The 17,900-nt window shown below is 47.5% G+C and overlaps 1 protein-coding gene across 8 annotated transcripts in view; it reads left to right on the top strand.

Annotated features, from left to right (window-relative positions):
- The window catches only part of FRMD4B (FERM domain containing 4B), a 155,325-nt gene that overhangs the window by 132,160 nt on the left and 5,265 nt on the right, over positions 1 to 17,900 (top strand). For 6 of the 8 annotated variants that reach the window (XM_064156258.1, XM_064156256.1, XM_064156261.1 and 3 more), the window contains 11 exons: positions 2,418 to 2,494; positions 3,583 to 3,721; positions 4,251 to 4,392; positions 5,199 to 5,332; positions 5,421 to 5,540; positions 6,953 to 7,181; positions 10,306 to 10,362; positions 11,676 to 11,826; positions 12,649 to 12,774; positions 13,939 to 14,744; positions 15,680 to 15,812. In XM_064156258.1, the coding sequence (XP_064012328.1) occupies positions 2,418 to 2,494; positions 3,583 to 3,721; positions 4,251 to 4,392; positions 5,199 to 5,332; positions 5,421 to 5,540; positions 6,953 to 7,181; positions 10,306 to 10,362; positions 11,676 to 11,826; positions 12,649 to 12,774; positions 13,939 to 14,744; positions 15,680 to 15,812 (2,114 nt within the window). The remainder of the gene's footprint in view (positions 1 to 2,417; positions 2,495 to 3,582; positions 3,722 to 4,250; positions 4,393 to 5,198; positions 5,333 to 5,420; positions 5,541 to 6,952; positions 7,182 to 10,305; positions 10,363 to 11,675; positions 11,827 to 12,648; positions 12,775 to 13,938; positions 14,745 to 15,679; positions 15,813 to 17,900) is intronic. The other 2 variants (XM_064156260.1, XM_064156263.1) reach the window with 1 other exon arrangement.

Below are 17,900 nucleotides of genomic sequence, written 5' to 3' on the forward strand. Positions count from 1 at the left end.
GTGGGACAGCTGCATCTTTTACCAAATGCAACCCTGTTCACCCCCCACTGCCCCTCGGACAGGTGACCCCTTCTCCCGCAGCCCTCAGGAATGCCGAGCGCATCCGGAGGGAAAGAACCCAGAGGAAGTGATAAAGAGGACGGAGTGTCATCACCTGCAACCGATAAGAAGCAGGGAGGCGGTTTTTTTCCAGAGGTCATGCTTGAAGCACGCCCATGGTTTTTACGAGCGTGGGAGCGGGGCGGCCAGGAACGCGGCGCGATGCTTCTGGTTGAACCTGTTGCCTCTCGGGCGTGAGTCAACGCCGGAGGGGCCGGGCCGGGGCTGCCATGGGGGCCGGGGCTGGCTGCTGCAACCCCCTCGTCCGACCCGCTCCCACCTCGGCCCCTTGCCAAGCCTCGGGGCGCTCCGGAGAGCTGCAGCCCCTCGGTAGAAACCCTCTGGTGTTCCTTTCGGTTCACTTTTCACGTTCTCTAGGGAAGGGTGGGTCGGGAGGCGTCGCTGGCGGCAGGGGCGGCGGTGATGTCAGGCGTGTGTCAGCAGTGGGAGGCGAAGCCGGCCGAGCGGAGCGCACCGGGCGGGCGGGCGGCGAGGCAGCACGGAGCGATGGCGGAGCGGCCGCCGCTCGCTCTGCTCGGCCCTGCCCATGCCACCTGTCCCTCTTTCGGGAGTGTCCGGTGGTGGTAGGGAGCAGGGACCGGTGCCGCGGGGAGGTGAGTTCAGAGAAGGGGGCTGTGCTGGGGAGGGAGGTGGCTGAGCTGCTGCCGGGGTCGTGCTGGGGATCCTTGCGAGCTGGAGCAGCCACGGATGCTGTTGCTCAATGTCTGGGCGTACAGCGTGAGTTATTTTCTTTGTTATTTTCTTTTAACGATGTATTTACATAAAAGCTGAATGCCAAGTTTTAAGGAGGGCACTTCTGAAAGCAGTGCTGATTGGACAGAGTGCCTTTAATGAAAAGAGAAACTTAGTTAATAGAGTAAAACTTCCACAGTCGTCTAGAAGATGACTTAAACTTAAGAAAATGACATTTCCCTTTGCTGGGAGGGGAGAAATCAGACCCATAGCAGGATCTGATAATAAATTGTAGGAGTAGAAAGGAAAGCTTTAACTAAACAGTGAGGAAAGGTCACTGAAAGAGCCAGAGTTTTCCCTGCAAACGCAGGCGCTGGGTTGTGTTTCCTTTGCTGGGTTATGTTTCATTTATGCATTTATGATCTGTGTTGAGAATGCTTCAAGTGAAGCATGGTGTAGTTTCTTACAAAACGTGAAGTTCTTCTGTGGAGTGCAGCATGTCAGGTTTGGGCAGAGGCCAGTAGGCATGTCATGTGTCCTAGGGACTTCTGGTGTGCTGGCTGCACCCTTGAAGGCTCTTGAGAAACTTCTGTGGGGAAGAGAGTTAGTAATGGTCTCGGTGCCTTGGCTGGATCAGTCATGTTGGAAGCTGATCATAGTGCCACTTACACTGGCACTGCCTGCCTAGCCTGGATGAAACTACTTCAGATACCTCTTTATGGGCTCTGGAAAGCAGCCAGATGTAAACTACAGCATGTACTGCTGCACTTGTGCACCCAGTCATATACAGGTGACATCCTTGGGGACACCTCTGGGTCTGTGTGTGTATCCATGCACCCTGGTGTTGCTGGAGATTGGGTAGAAGGTAAAACTGAAGAAGCCTGCAGGGAGGAGATGGGGAACAGCCAAAGCTGGGCTGAGAAGATACAACCTCTGATGGATCATTCTCAGAGGGTGTCTAATGCTGGTGCAATGGGAGAGAAGATTCGTATGAAATCCTGATCCCACAGGTGCAGCTGTCAAACCCTGAGTGACTTTGATCTCTTCTCCCAGCTGGTGCTTTGAAGGAAGTCTGTGGTTTCCTCACAGAAGTATGTGTGGCGGGGTGGCTTCCTCCTGTAGCTGCTCCTTCTCTGTACGTGTTGTACCCCCGCTTCAAAAATGTCACGCTGAATCCTCCACACAGTGTCTTCAGAAGAAAAAGGGCTTGCGTCTTCCCCAAGCTGCTGTCATTCCATGGAGATGTTCTGGCTGAGGGAAGGGACTGTAGGTGCCAATGCAATTACTTTGCATTTAATCAGAGAGAAAAGGACTTCAGCTCCCCTCCAACAATCCCTGTGAACTTCTAACAGTGAAATTAAATGTGCTGTTGCTGGAAACAGATGCTGTCACAGGCAAAATCCTCAATCTGCAATGCATTGCCTGTGAGAGTGTGAAATTACTTTGAGGAGCATCCTATAATTTATTTATGTGCTTACTTTAATTGATGTTACGCATGTTGTTACTGCATTATGGCCGTGCCAGACACAGCAACTGTAATTGGGTGAAATTATGTAAACCTGGGAGGAGAAGACTGGAGGTCCTTGCAGTGACAGTGTTCTGTTCCTCTCTCCCAATTCTCCTAGCTCTTTCAATGGAAACAGCTGGAAAATCTCTATTTCCGTGAGAAGAAATTTGCTGTGGAAGTCCACGACCCCCGCAGGTAAGGCTGGAGGAAGCACTTAGAGCAGTGGGATGGATCTTTACCCAGATTGGAGATTTGTCATCCCGTGTTAAGGGACAAGGATGGGAGGTACCTTGACTTCAGCAAAGCCCTGAGTTTACTCTGCCTTTTGCAACCCTGAGCATGATCCTGCATTTGGTAGGACAGACTGGAGCTGGATTTGGGCTGGAAGTGATGGACAAGGAGTGTTGTGTTGGAGAAGGAAGGTCATGCTCACAGTGTGTCACTTGGAGTGACTGCGGCTGTGCTACAGCTCTGAGTGTCCTCCTCTCAGACCATCTCTTGGAAGAAGGAAGCTCTTGGAGCAGAGGAAGGACTATTTGTCATCACCAAATTTACAAAACCCTTCCCTGAGAGGCTGCAAAAATGTGTCTGTGCAGTGGGAAGCTTGGACTGCAGCTCCCAGGACCTGAACATGACTTTCTTGCTCGCCTTGTGGCCTCCCCTACCTTGGCAGCATTGCTTACTGTAAGCCTGAGCCTTAAGGGGCCTGAAGTGTTCCTGCCAGTTGGAGTGGGAGCTCACCTGCAGGCTGCTTTCTTGTGCCTTCCCCTCAGGAGCCCTCCCAAGAAGAAAGAGCCTTTGCCTGAGGTCAACTTTTGACTCCAGCTACCTTTCTGTTTCTCCTACTGCTATCCTTTCTATGCCTGGCACAGGACTACTATGCCCCTCAGCAATGAAATGCTCTGCCAGTGCTTTCAGATGCCCTATCCTGCCTGAGCACTCCTTTAGGATGCCATGGCAGTCTGCTGGCTCTTTCTGGGTTTATAGCTTACCCAACCACTGCTCATGGCAGCACAATTGCACTGCTGAACTAAAGGCACAGCAGCTGATCCTCTGCGTGTTGCAAAGCTCAACCAGGAGGGAGTTTAACTTCAACCTTGTAAAATTAAGGGAAGAGTAGGAGTGAGGAAAGATATCAGCACTGGGTGATGGGAAGAAGGAAATCCCAAGTTTTCACATCTCTAAAACAAAGGCTGAACCCTTCCTGGTTAAGAGAGAAGCATTTGGGACTTGAAGCATTAAAGAGACCTGTCTTAAAATTGCATTTCTTTTTGCCTCCACAGAATTTCAGTGTCAAGAAGGACCTTTGGTCAGAGTGGACTGGTAGTGCAAACCTGGTATGCAAACACTTCCCTGATCAAGTCCATCTGGGTGATGGCAATCAGTCAACACCAGTTTTACTTGGACAGAAAGCAAAGCAAAGTAAGTTCTGAGATATTATACTGTGGGCACAAGTTTCAACACCTTTCCTGAATATCCTTCAGTGTATGTTTTTCCATGGCTGAATTACTCTCCAGAGAAAAACTACAAATCATTTTTGTCAGCTTTTTGAGCAGTCTATTAGCAACAGGATTGTTATTTGATCCATTTTAGCCTGCCTGCAATTAAGGGCTATGGAAGTGTAATCACAGAAGAGGGAATTCCCACGTTTCAGTGCTTAATCTGCTTTTTTCTTTGTCCTCCTGTTCATTTTGAACACGATGCAAACAGCAGGAGATTTTAAGCTGGGAGGTGGTTCAGCCTTTGGGAGCAGAGGGAGAGAGTGATGCCAGCACAGTCCTGAGAGCAACGCCAGCACAGTCCTGAGCACCATGAGCTCCTGCACGGTGCTGTTAGTTTAGCCTTTAATTTTGTGGGAGACAAGGTGTGAGGCATCATCTTCTGTGTTCTGATGTTAATGAGAGGGAACTCGAGGAGGATGGATTTTTATTTCTGTTTTAAACTCCTTCAGGCAAAAATTCCTTCAGCCAGAAGTTTGGATGATATCGCCATGGATCTGACTGAGATGGGAACACCAAAAGTGTCAAAGCTGGTGACCCTGGAGGCAAAGAACCAGCTTATTATGGCCAGCAACGGCAGTTTGATCTCATCAGGTAACACTCTGTGTAAATGCAAGGTTGGGAAGTAGGGAGGGAATTGTTAAAAGGGAAGAGGAAGCTACTTGGCCATAAATACAGTGCCTCATACGAAGAGGTGTTAGTTGTGTATCTGAAACAGTAACATCAATGGTATAATCTGCTGTTTCCCCACTGTAACTACATTAGGAACTAACAGTGTGTTAGATGGATAAGGACTCTTGGGCCAGTAATACTCTGATATGTCTACCAGTCAGGCAGTCCTTGAATGACTGTGTCATCAAAGTCCAAGGGAAGTTTGATCCAGGATATATTTATGCACCTGAGGAGCTAAATTGCCCTGATCTTCCTCAAAAATGAGCAGAGAAGATAAGTGCTGCCAAATAAAGATGAGCTCTGGAGTGGACTTTAGATTTCTCCCTTGGCTGTGGAGAAGAGGAAAAGAGGGGAGGTGAAAGCCTGGCTGTCACATGCCTGAAGGTGAAGCCCAAGTGAGGAGCTTTGGTGTCTGTTTTGAGAGCTAAGTCAAAGCCAAAACATCAAAGTACATCGTAAATATCACTAATGCAAAGATTTAGATCTTGAGTAGTGGGGGTTTGGGGTGTAGACTTGGGACTGACCACACAAATATATATACACTGGAGGTTAGAAAAAGTGTGGATTTCCTAGAAGCCTACTTGCTCAATGACCTGAGAGCTGGATCTTGCAAGTGGAATAATGTGTTCTTTGGCTGGGCTGGACTGCGTTGGGGATCTCAGCTTACCTGACCAGGAAGAAGTGGCTTTTACCTGCAAACTCTCTGATACAGAGAATGTATTTTTCAGGCTCTCAGGATTCAGAGGTCAGTGAAGAACAGAAGAAGGAGAAAATTATGGAACTAAAGAAGAAAGAGAAACTTCTTCAGGAAAAATTGCTTCAGAAAGTTGCGGAGCTGAAGAAAATCTGCCTACGAGAGGCGGTAAGGACTGCACTTTATGCTGGAGTTGGGGTGAGTAGGGCCTTTCTCTCTCACTGGACCTTCATGTGGAGCCTTCTCTCTTCCACAGGAGCTGACAGGCAAGATGCCCAAGGAATATCCTCTCAGTGCTGGGGAGGAACCTCCCCAGGTCAGAAGACGTGTTGGCACAGCCTTCAAGCTGGATGACAACCTGCTCCCGAGCGAAGAGGTGAGTGCTGTGGTTTGTTTTCACAGCAGAGGTGGGGTGGCCAGACCAGTGGCCAAAGCCACTTGTAAATAATCCAGCTTCTCCCTGATTATTTAAGAGAAGGCAGCTGGGACAGCTGCTTACATAGGCTGGGAAACAGAGATGGGTACCACCCTTGTTTCAGTCATGCTGCCTTTGAAACGAGCCGCTTCAAAACAGCCTTAAAATCCCCTGGCCCAAACCTCTGATTTGACCACACTACTTGAATCTGGATGGACATCACTGCTAATTAGAAAAGAGCAGGCTCCTAATGCTGCCGGGCAGCCCATTTGCTCAAGCTTTGATTTGTGTCACTTCAAGATTGTGTTTGAAGCCAGAATGTGGCAGGGGTGTGTACTGTCCCCCTTGCAAAATTATCTGTGAGCATAGTTGTGTGACAGGTGACTGCAGGAGGAGATTTATCTCTGGCATAATGCAAGTTCCACCTAAATAAAAGCTCTCTATATTGCTCAAGAAGCTCATATTAACTTTGCTGGCAGAGACTGGCTCAGGAGATATGGTAATTCAGATATATCTGCAACTTCTGGACACAAACACCCCCTCGTGCCCTGTGAGATTTGTTGACAAGCTGTAACAGCCAAGTAGTAAGTAGGTGTTGGGCACTTGGCATCTGTCTTTCACCAGAAACTTGCTGTCCTGGCTTACAGGAGTGGTTCCATCCACATCTGCAGCAAACTGATTTTATATAGGCTGCTTAAATGCAGTTGAAAGTGCTATTACAGGGATGCAGTTGAGGCTCCATCCCTGGAGATATTCAAGATCAGACTCAGTGTGGCCCTGGGCAGGCTGATCTTGTTGGTGGTGTCCCTGCTTACTGCAGGGAGATTGGACGAGGTGAACTTTGAGAGTCCCTTCCAACCCAATGCAATCTGTGACTCTTGTGAATAACAATCCTACTGACTAGATTTCATAGTGTGTTGCTTAGCACTGCTGCAGTGCCTTTATCTGAGCATCTTGGAGTTGTTTACAAACAACTCTGTGGAGCCTCCAGCTCCCTGTTGTGTAGGTATGCTGGTGTCAATTTGCACTTTTATTTTCTGCCAACTGCAGACTTTGAACAGATGTTTTCCGACTTGGACTTGGAGAAGGAGTTGTAGCTGTGTACAGCTGCATTTTGATGTGTATCTTATGTCACCCAGAGTTGAGAACTTTGGACTTTTCTCAAGAGATCTCATAATCCAATACTTGTCATAGAAATAAGGTCGAAGAGTTTCGTACCTTAAGATTGTCTTGTGTATAAGGTTTGGTATCTCTGTGTTTTGTGCTCCAGATTTCACTTCATTACCACAAAAAGCATTTCCTTCTGTTCAATAACATTCACTGATGATTTCTACCCAGAATATAAGCAAATAACTTCCCTCATGAATTTGCAGGATCCTGCTTTACAGGACTTGGAGAGCAACTTTATCATACAGCAAAAGCTGGTGGAAGCTGCAAAGAAACTTGCCAGTGAGGCAGACCTCTGCAAAAATGTGAAGAAGAAAAGAAAGCAAGAGTATGCTGATGCTGTAAAAAAGCTGCAAGAGATAGAAAATTCCATAAATGAGTACAGGATCAAGTGTGGCAAAAAACCAACCCAGAAATCAACTCTTACTTTACCAGGTAAACAAGAGAATTACCAAGCCTTCTGATGAAAACAGAAAGAAGAGTGATTTGGATCACTTACAAGTTTTGTTTACAGCTCTCCCTTATGATTTTTATCTTCTCTAAGGCAGTTAAGTAAGAAAAGAGATGCAACTGCTGCACCTGAGTGCAGTGCTTATAGGCTGAGGGCAGAATAAGCTGCAGTTTTAGGAGCAAGTGGAGGCATGTTCCAGCAGCAGGCGCAGGCTGAAGGTGCTATGCTTAGGAGCATCTCAGCCGAAACTGGTGTGGTGGCTGGATCCATGCTGAGTGTAGTTGCACCTCTAAGAGGTCTCTCTCCCTTCCCTTCTGCACTGCTCCAGCTCTAGCAAAAATGAAAGTGTGTGAGTTTTGCCAGAGGATTGAGGAAATAAGGATCAAAGCCTTTGTTAATTAAAAATTGCAGATTTTCTGAAGACATGAGGAAAAGTTTGAGAGTTTATGAGTGCAAGCAATGGCAAACAGGTTTTCTTGCTCAATCTATTTGCCAGTGATGAGCACAGTGAAAAGCAGATTCTGATAGATTCACCGTTCTGAAAGTATGATTTTCCTAAGGGATGTGGGATTCTTGCTGCCTAATAGGATAAAGCATGGAAACTTGCTAGTTTCCAAGCCAAGTGTGGGAGTTTGGGAGTAGTGAGAGCTCACAGGTACTGCAGACTCTTCTAGTTCCTATAGTGATTAAAACTATTAGTATGTGTTCTACTTCTCCATGGAAAATACATATGAGTAGTAGCTCATGTTTAATTGATTTACTTTCCTCCCTTTGTCCCAGAGGAAATGCTGTTTGGTGAGGTTAGTGGGATGGATTTTCACTGGGAGTTACAAGGTGGGAAAGAAAATGCCCTGCTGCCCTTACACTCTTTGTGACCCTTGAGATGATCTCTCTTGCCAACATGTGCTTTCCCTGGAGGAAACTCTCCTCCTGTGCCCTGCCATATTTCTGCTGGGGAAACTTTGCCATCTCCTGTCCCATTGAGAGTTTGGGTTGGACTCTTACCCAGTACAAACCATGGTAGCACTGGGCTGTCCATCATCACAAAGTGCTTATTCTGAAAGGCCAGTGATGGCTTTTTAATGTGGTTCAGGTATTTTCCTGGCTGACAGAGATGAGGAAAGCATCTGTTTTTCCAGTCTATTGCTCACCAATCTGGGTAATAATTGTGGGAGGTCCAGTCCCACCCAGCACATGTGGCACACCACCAGGAAGCTGCTGAAGGCCCATGAACAGTGAGAGCCTGGTCACTGCTTTTTGTTGCAGGCAGGTTTTTGTCCTGTTGTGCAAACAGGCAGCTTAGGAGATGGTCCTCATGCATTTAGCTGTCCATTTTCTGCCATTTGATACATGCCATCCATATTTGTTATCTGGAGAGGTGCACACAGCCAGAAAGGACTAGACTTTGAGTCTTGGGTCTCCTTGCAGGTGAGGACTGCAAGACAGCAAGTATCTAGCCAGCAATAAGTTAGCTGCATTCCCTTCCAGTTCCTGACCCTTTCACTGCACTGTTTATCCGAAGCAGAACTGTCATCTGCTTCAATATCTGCTTTTGTGTCACTTTTCCCCTATTGCTGATGGTACTCACGCTACAGGGCTTCAGAAGACTGAGCAGTGGTGAGTCACTTGCATTTGTGAATGACTCGTTGGAAGTAACGTGTTAAATAGTAACACTGATCTATCGAATCAAACCATTGCTGTTTTCATCCCAGCCCCCAAGGCACAGGAGGTGAAGGACGTACTTGACTGTCTCCTGCTTCCTGTGTGCCACTCTCCCTTTGCTGCCTCTGTAGGGCAGAGTTTCTTCCACTTCTGCCAGGGAACTGCCCAGATTGAGGATTTAAATTCAGGGCTCCCTCATATGTCAGCATTGCAGACCCTACATGAATCCAGCAGCACAGCTTTAGACTGCCTTTTTTTTTTTTCCCTAGGCAGGTTTTTTCCTCTTTAGACTGGGCCCAGTTCCATATTTCACCACCACGTGGTCAAATTAATGTGAATAAAGTTCCTTGAAGCTTTTTCTCAGTGTTGGGTTACAAGCAGAGCTGCAACCCACCCTCAGAGGCTGACAAAGTGCCCTCGGGGCATGGGCCAGCCCTGATGTTTTTGAGTCCTTGACAAGCTGCTCCATTTACCGAATTCTTGTAACCAAACCTTTCCTCGCAGCAGCAAATCACAACAGCAAGAGAGCAACACATGTTGCATATGCTCACGATGAGTGATGGGGGAAGCAGGTGTCATACATAAAGTGGCTGCCACTGTTTTCTGTTGCTTCCTTTCCTTCTTGCATGGAAGTTCATGTAGACTTTTTACCTCGCTAGCACTGTGGCTTGGCAGAAACAAGCAAGGAAGAAATTTTCCTGTGGGTTAATTATCTCTCCTGCTGCTTTTTATCATCAGCCTAATTTCTCTGCTGCTGCTGCTGGTCTGTTATAAACCTGTGCTTAGCAAGCACGGGTTGTGTCTGTGTGCAGTCTCAAAGTGGCAGGACAGGCAGGTGCAGTAAAGCACTTGGAATAAGTAAGATAGTAAAAGAAACAGAAAACACTTGCAGTGTCCATACAATAGTTGAGTGCTCTCTGTGTTGTTGGAGATTTGCAGTAACCTGACTGAAATGATTGGAATTCATTTGGATTGATATTAATTTAATTGAAACATATTTTTGAAAGCTGATGAAATGCTCAAAAGTGAATGCCAAGTTTCAGAAGGCATTTCCTACCTACCGGGTGGGATTTCAGGTGTACCTAGAGGAGATGAGGTGCTTGCAGCCAAGATCCGCCCGTCTGTGTAGGTTCCTCACTCTTACTGAGGCACTGAAGCACCCTGTGAGATCTGCTGGAAGCTGGGTGGAAAAAAACCCTTTGTAGATCTTGGCCTGATTCCTGCAGCAGCTGGAAAAAAAGCCTCCTCTGATAATTACATAGGTGGCTTGTTGAATGAACACAACTAGGTCACGATACACTCCATGGCAGGGCTGTCTTCAGGCTGCTGAGGGATGAAGCTTGGAGATTGAAGGTAACAATGAAGCTGCAGAAAATCAACTGTGTTGTGATATTTGGGAAGTGATATGGGGTCTCTCATGCTTAAAGTGCTTGTTTCCTTTCACAGAGGATATCATTCCATCCGAGAGCAGCTCCCTGTCGGATACAACCACCTATGATGATGGTAGGTGCTTACCTTCTTCTTCCTATGAAGTGTGCCTGCTCAGACATTCCTTTGTCTTAATGTCCTTTAGCCTACTATTCTGGTGGCTTTTGATGACAGGTGACTTCATAGCCAAAGGAAGAAGAGCTTAGTCATGAATGTCTTTCCTCATGATGAGTTAGTTATTGGAAGTTTCAGCTCTGTGAGCTGATCTGAGTTAATTTAAGAGAAGGCAACTGGTTTTAACGTGACTAACCTGTAAGCTGAGGGCACTCTGGCTGTCAAGATACGTCATGCCTAAGATCACAGGTGGGTAAGTGGGAGCTGGGACGATTTGCCCAGCCTTTCTGTCCTCATAGCTGCTATAAAACCTATAAAAAAGTAAAATAGTCACAGATATTAACGATCTGTTTACATTTATGTTACCTAGTGAGCTTGCATCTTGCATGGCTATGGTGTTTGCTCAGCTTACTCAGTTCACACCCACACCCACAGCCACACACATTCACACCCTGTTCCACAAGGTGCAAGGGACTTGGATTGCCTCTCCCTTCAACTGGATAATCATCATCTGGGGACAAACATTATCGAAATTATTACTCACTTTTCAGTTAGGGATGTGATTCTGATCTCACTTTGTCCCAGTTTTAGACTTGTACAACCCATCTGCTTTCAAATGGAGTCAGACCTGATTCCTGCTTGTATAAGGAGAAGTAGAGCCAAGGCTTTGACTCCTGAATGCGTTCTCTGTGATGCTTGTCCTGAATTTGTATGTGTTAGTTGGAGTTTCCTCTTGGCTCTGATGAGATTTGGGTTGTGCCCTAAGCAAAGTGAGAACAAGGATCAAACCAGTGTCTTCCCATTGCCTTCAGCCAAAAGTGTCTGTCAGCTGTCTTTGCTCATCCAGTCACTTTTGAAGTCAGTCTCTTTCAGGTTGTATTTCAAAACTAATTCTTCAAATGTCACATTCAAGCAAAGAGCTGGGAGGTGAGGGAGAGGAATGGGCCTTTGCAGAAGCTGAGCTTGAGTGCTCGGCTCTGGGAGGGACTGAACTGCAAACAGGTGTTTTCCCAAGGAAGTTCCACTTTGTGATCTGGCACAGGTTCAGGCTGTCTGTAATCTCTGTAGGAGTCTGTGCTGCAGAGGTCTGTCTGAGCCACTGCGATGTCCTGTCCATGTGGAGGAGGGCTTAGTGCAGACAGAAGAGCTTTTCTGGATTCACAGCTTCTGTCATTGTCTCTGTAGTGCAAAGTGTGTCTGCTTAGGGGCTGCAGATTTGCATACAGAGTCAAAATATCAAGGATTTAGCTAACAAAATACATATTCCTTTCCAGCAGTCAGTGAATCACTCCCTGTGTCAGCACCGAGACCCAGCTCTGTGCAGCTTTCTCCAAGGCTTCCTCCACCAAAGTCCCTTGGGGTGGAGAGAATTCATCTCAGAAAGTCATCCATAAACGAGCAGCTCTTGGATACCAGACACTCCAGGTAGGACACTTCTCACTGCTGCCATGCTCTCTGTCTTGCTGGCATGAGCTCTGTATTGCTCCTGCCAAGACTTCCATTACCACAGGCACTCCAGCAGAGCCTCCTGCCTCCAGACTCCTCTGCAATTACGGAGTTTGGTGGTGGGAGCTACATATCCTTCTTAGTAACAGGAGTGTGTAGAAGTAGTTGTCATGGTCTCTGAGGTTGTGAGGTAGTGTAGTGTTGTGAAGAGGCTCGAGATGGGTGAGAAATGTACTAACAAGGGTTGTATTCGAGGAACTGCTTGTGCCCACCCCAGTGCTGTCACTTTGCCTCCTCCTTGGGTGTCTTTTCAGTATTAATTAAGCACATGGTAATTTTCCTGGCAACTCCGCTTAATGACTTCAGATAGAGCCAAGCCATACCCGTTCCTCCTGATGGCATCACCATTTCAGCAGGTCTGTTGTCCAACCATACAGAATTTGTGCAAGGCCTGGTGGACAGTTTGCCATGGAAGAGCAGAGTTACTGGGATTCAGCCAGCAACCATCAACGATGCCAGCCACGGTAGCTGGCTGATGCCTGTGTGTATCCACGAGATTTGGGCACTTTCTGAGCTAGAACAGTTCCATGGAGTGCATCAATAGCAGTAGCCATTGAACCATGAGAAAGGGTTGAATTTCCTTCTGCTTAACCATTCTGCTCTCTGTATGGGGAATCACATCAAGTCATGCCTGGCTTTTTCTGGCCTTTGTTTTGTTCCTTCAAGACTTAGGGTGCACATATTCTGTGTGCTGCGACTTGCAAGGCTTTGACCTAACTGGGATCATCTCCCTCATTACAGGGACCCACTTTCAACTCACAGCAGTCCCTACCGAACCCTGGACCGGCCAGCCCAGCCCCACGGCGGGAGGAGCATGCCCACGACCCCCGTGCTCACGCGTAACGCCTACAGCAGCAGCCACTTACAGTAAGGGGGCTTTGGTTTAAGTGTGGTCTCCACCCCAGGCAGTGGAAGAGTAAAAGCAAATGGTGTTAAGAAGGCAAAGAGTCCCTTGCCGTGCAGCTTTCCCTACAGCAGGGTCAGGCTCTCAAAATGTTTATTGCTTGTGTATTGGAGGGACAGGGTTTACAACAGCCACCATCTTCTGGCACAGTCCTGCACCTGCTCTGTGGCATGCGGAGAGGGCATTTATGTGAGCACAGACCCTCTCTGGGTACATAGCAGCACACACAAGTGGGAGTCTGCAAAACTAGAAGTGAGCTGGAAGCTGGCACACAAAAACATTGCCTGTCTGATCATGAAAGACTACAGGACCTGGGGTCATTTCTAGATAGGTACCTACAGGGAGGTTTAACAAGTAATGCTTGTTCAAATAGGTTCTGTAAAATACTTGTTGGATAGGCAGAAGTTATTTTATATTCCTTTGTAGCCTTATTTTCTAACAAAGTGAGGCTTCTGAAATTGTATTGTCCACCACCTAGGGTTCTCCTCACAAACACTTGTTCATCAGCTGGCAGATGGCTGCTGTGGATTATGTTCCAACAAGACCTAAGAATTAAGTGGCCAGAGGGAGGAGAAAGATCACAGTTAGTGCCCTTACTCTGGGAAGAGAGCTGCAACGTGAGCTCACCTGTATTATCAAGCAGCTGAGAATCCATGCTGGGGAAGGAGAGCTGCTATAAATCCTAAAATGTGGTCAAGAACTCATGGTTTATTTGGCAGAGGTAATGCAGCCTTGAGAGACAGAGCCAAAGGGAACCCAGCTTCCTGTGTTCTGCTGCTAGCTAAGTTACTTGTGTAGACTTTACTAATAACTAAGGGAGTCCTCCTGTAAATCATTACAAACTGCAGGTTTGTGAGCTTTGCTGCTCACACCCATCACAGACTAAACTTGCTCACCCTGAGAGACTTTTATAAAAGGGATCTCCTACTGCTGCAGTAAATCTAAAATTCAGCCAAGCTGAATTTCTTCTCATGCAAGTACTCCCTATGGAAAAATAAGACTGGGTTTGTGCTGTGCTTTAACTGGGGCAGCAGCTTGGCTGCCTTGCCCCCTGGTGCTCTCTCCACCTCTGTGTGTATGTTTGTGTGTGACTGCCTTTTAACCGACCAACGTCTGTGTTGTTTCAGGCCAGACGTTTCCCCGCACCACTGCCGGCAGCGCAGCGGAAGCCTGGAGTCCCAGACCCACCTGCTGTCCGAGGCGCCTGCCGAAAAGGCAACCTTCACCCTCTCCAAGTCCCAGCGGAGCAGCAGCACAGAGATCCTCGATGATGGATCATCCTACACCAGCCAGTCCAGCGCAGAGTATTACTGCGTGACACCTACTCCCAATCCCTACTATACTACCCAGACACTCGACAACAGGACCAGGGGTCGAAGACGCTCAAAGAAGCAAAACATTTCTGGTGCAAGTTCAGGAAGTATGCCAAACCTTGCCCAGAAGGACGCCCGCAACGGCGTCTACCACCGAAGTCAGGAGCAGCCTTCCTCTAGCTACTATATTTCTGGGTACTCCCCATACGCCGAAGCAGAGGTTTCTTACAACGGAGGCTACGTTTACGAGAGCGACACGGAGGGACAGTACAGCGTCAACCCTTCCTATCGCTCCTCGGCACATTACGGATACGACCGCTACAGGGAGTTCAGGTCCTACCAGGAGGATGAGGTGGACAGAGTCCCGCACAACCCCTACGCGACCCTGCGGCTTCCGCGCAAGCAGGTGGTTAAAACGGAGCACATAACCAAAAACATTCACAAGGCCTTAGTAGCAGAGCACCTCCGTGGCTGGTACCAGCGTGCCTCCAGTCAGAAGGAACAGGGTCACAGCCTGCAGGCAGGCTTCGATTCCGACAGAGGGTCTCAAAGGAGTTTGGGCTTTGCTGGTCTGCAGGTGCCGTGCTCTCCTAGCAGCCGGGTGTCGTCTTTCTCTCTAGGTAATGTCCGATTCCTTCTGTTTGCTAAGTATGATTCCTTCCTGGGTGTTTGCTAAGTCCTTGCTCTGCATCAGATTCTGCCCTCTTCTGCTGCCACAGTGAAGTCAGCAGAGTAGAAGCAAGGCTGAAGCTATGTCCTGAAAGGTAGAGGAGGAGCTGAATAATGTCTTAGAGAATCGTAGAGCTGTTTTGGTTGGAAAGCCCTCTAAGATCATTGAGTCCAACCATTCTCTAATGCTACCAAGACTGGTGCTCACAGGACCACATCTCTGTGTCTTTTAAACACCTCCAAGGATGAGGATTCGACCACCTCCCTGGGCAACCTGTTCCAGTGCTTAAGAACCCTTCCAGTGAAAAGTTTTCTTCTACTATTCAACCTAAACCTACCCCAGTACAACTTGAGGCTGTTTCCTCTTGTCCTATTGCTTGTTACTCAGAGGGAGAAGAGACCTTCACCAGGAAGAGGTCTTTTTGTTCCACGGTTGGCAAGAAAGGCTTGTTTGTTGTTTTCTCCTGTGGGGAAAGCTACCCTTGCTCTCTGAGAGCACAGTAGTCCAGAGAAGCACAAAGAGCCATATGGGTTTCACACAGACGTGCTTACCAACTAGAACATGTGCAAACTAGAAACAACGTGCAAAACTTTGTACCACATTAACGCAGTGGTGGCTCCCAAAACACAGTAACCATCACTGGGTATGTCAGAAAGGCTTTTTGAAGGCTCCCTAGCTCCCAAACACCACCCACACAGTGCTTTCCTCCATACAGGGCTTGTAAATCTCATTTTCTGTTTGCATTGTCTTGTTTGTATGTCCTGCAGAAACCCATAGAGATCACTACTGAGAACTGTCTCGTCTGTCTCAGCTGAGTTAGCTGGAGGAAGATCTAATTTGCTCTCTTTGTTTTATTTATCTCTGTGTTTTGTTTTTTAATTCCAGCATCTTCTGCAAACACTGCAGGGAGCTGGCGGAACCCCCTTGCACTGGGGCTTTCAGACTACGATACGCTGTCTCACTCCTCTTACTCCAGCTGTTACGGGAATGTTTATGGCAACCTTCCTTTGCAGAGAAGGTGAGTGGAGAATATGCAGCTCGTCTGCCTTTCCCTCTCTGTTTCACAGGCTGCTCAAACTCCTGAGAAAATCAGCTTGATTTCAGAGGGCCAGGATGAAGAGTAATTAAAGTGAGAGCAAGTTTATGTGTGGAGATCAGCTGTGCCACTGCCAACTGTATCACCAATATTCAGGGAAGAGGGAAGTGGTCTCAGAGGAGTATGAGCTCAGTTGGTACATAGCCTTTTCCTCTGGCTGATGTTGAACTACTGAGGGTCTTGCACTCCCTGGTAGCTGTGATGCTCAGAGCAGCGCTGGAGGCAAAGCATATGCTGAGCCCAGTTCCTCTCAAGTTCTGTGGCAGGAGGTCGCTCGTGCACCCCAGCAGGACACCATCCTGTTGTGTTTCTGAATCCACAGTGCTAGTGCTGATAAACCTGGAAAAGAAAGGAAAGGGATTGCCTCTTTTCAACCTTGTGTCTGAGTGCTGGCGTTAAAAGGCAATATCACACCTGCCAAGTTCATCTTGCTTGGCAAAGCTTAACTTGAGCACCATGGTTGAACGTGCTCCTGCTTGCAGGTTGCCCTGCTTGGGGGAGCTCTCTTGAGGACTGTGGGGGGAACCCAGGGTCTGATCTGCGTCTGCCAAAATTCCTGCAGTGCTCTCACTGCTTCTACTCAAAGTTTTTGGTCTCTTGCCTTCAGCATGCTGCCTGTCCTCTGTGGGACACAGACCTCTTGCCCAGGGGAACAGCTTTGCCCCCGCAAATGCCATCAGATTTAAATACACTTATGCAAAGTGTAGCCAGCTGTATAAGTACCCCAAGTTTGTGCCTCTGGCTTTGTGTGTTGTAGTCTGTGCTTGCTGCCAGGCTGACTTGTGTGAAATCACTGAATTTTTAATCTTGTTTGTTTTAAAATAAACGAAAAGTGTAAGAAAAGCTGTACAAGCTCCTGCTAGAGCCTTGTCTCTGAGCTAAATGCCGTCGGCTTTTTTTACTGCAGTGGTTTGAAAGATCTGCAGTAACAGCGTTTAAAAATAACACTTTCTGCTAATTTCTTAACTTCCTATAATTAGGCTTTGAAAACTCAGCTTGTTTTGTCGTCTTTGTCTAAATGAGGTTTATTAGCTATTAATTTTCCATATTCTGAATCACTTCTCTGGTTGCTCATCTGTTTTATTTTCTGGTTTAATGTGATTATGGCAAACAAGCCATCAGTACGCCCTACAGCCTTGACAATTTGAGCAGCTGAGATCCTCTTGCACACAGGTTTCCTAATTACCACACAAAACCTGGGTTTGTGTTTGGATCCAGATTAGGGCTGGGGTGATCTCGCAGTAACCAGCATTACCTCAAGCCCCAGGGGTGTTGTGTGAGTTCATGCAGTGCTTTGGGGGTGTAGTGGTTTTGGAGTTTCCCCACCACTACCACTAGATTAACCAGACTAATTCAGCCAGCTGGAAGTTAAGGAATGGAGCTTTCTATTTACAGCTTTGCACCATTTACAAGCATGTAATATATGACAGATATTTACAACTATATGCAGCAATATACAAGCTAAAGGTAATAAAAAAACCAAAACCCATCCCAGCAGCCAGGCTGCCCAAGAGGGGCTTCAACCAACCCTTCTGCTTCTTTTCACCCCCTCCCTTATCTCAGAATCTTCCCTGTGTGCAAGGTAGCTGGAAAGATCAGTGAGAGGTGTTAGAAGCAAAATGATTAGTTGGCAATATGCAGGTTCAAGCAGATAAGAAGGACATGGAACTGCTGGAGCGAGTCCAGAGGAGGGCCACGAAGATGCTCAGAGGGCTGCAGCAGCTCTGCTATGAGGACAGGCTACAAGAGTTGGGGTTCTTCAGCCTGGAGAGGAGAAGGCTTTGAGGAGACCTTATAGTGGCCTTTCAATATCTGAAGGGGGCCTAGAGGAATGCTGGGGAGAGACTACTTACAAGGTCTTGTAATGACAGTTTGAGGGGTAATGGGTTTAAACTGGCAGAGGGGAGATTCAAACTAGATGTTAGGAAAGGATTCTTTACAGTGAGGATGGTGAGACACTGGAAAAGGTTGCCCAGGGAGGTTGTGGATGCTCCCTCCCTGGAGGTGTTC

Source organism: Pogoniulus pusillus, chromosome 16 (genome assembly GCF_015220805.1).
Source record: "Pogoniulus pusillus isolate bPogPus1 chromosome 16, bPogPus1.pri, whole genome shotgun sequence".
Lineage (NCBI taxonomy): Eukaryota > Metazoa > Chordata > Aves > Piciformes > Lybiidae > Pogoniulus > Pogoniulus pusillus.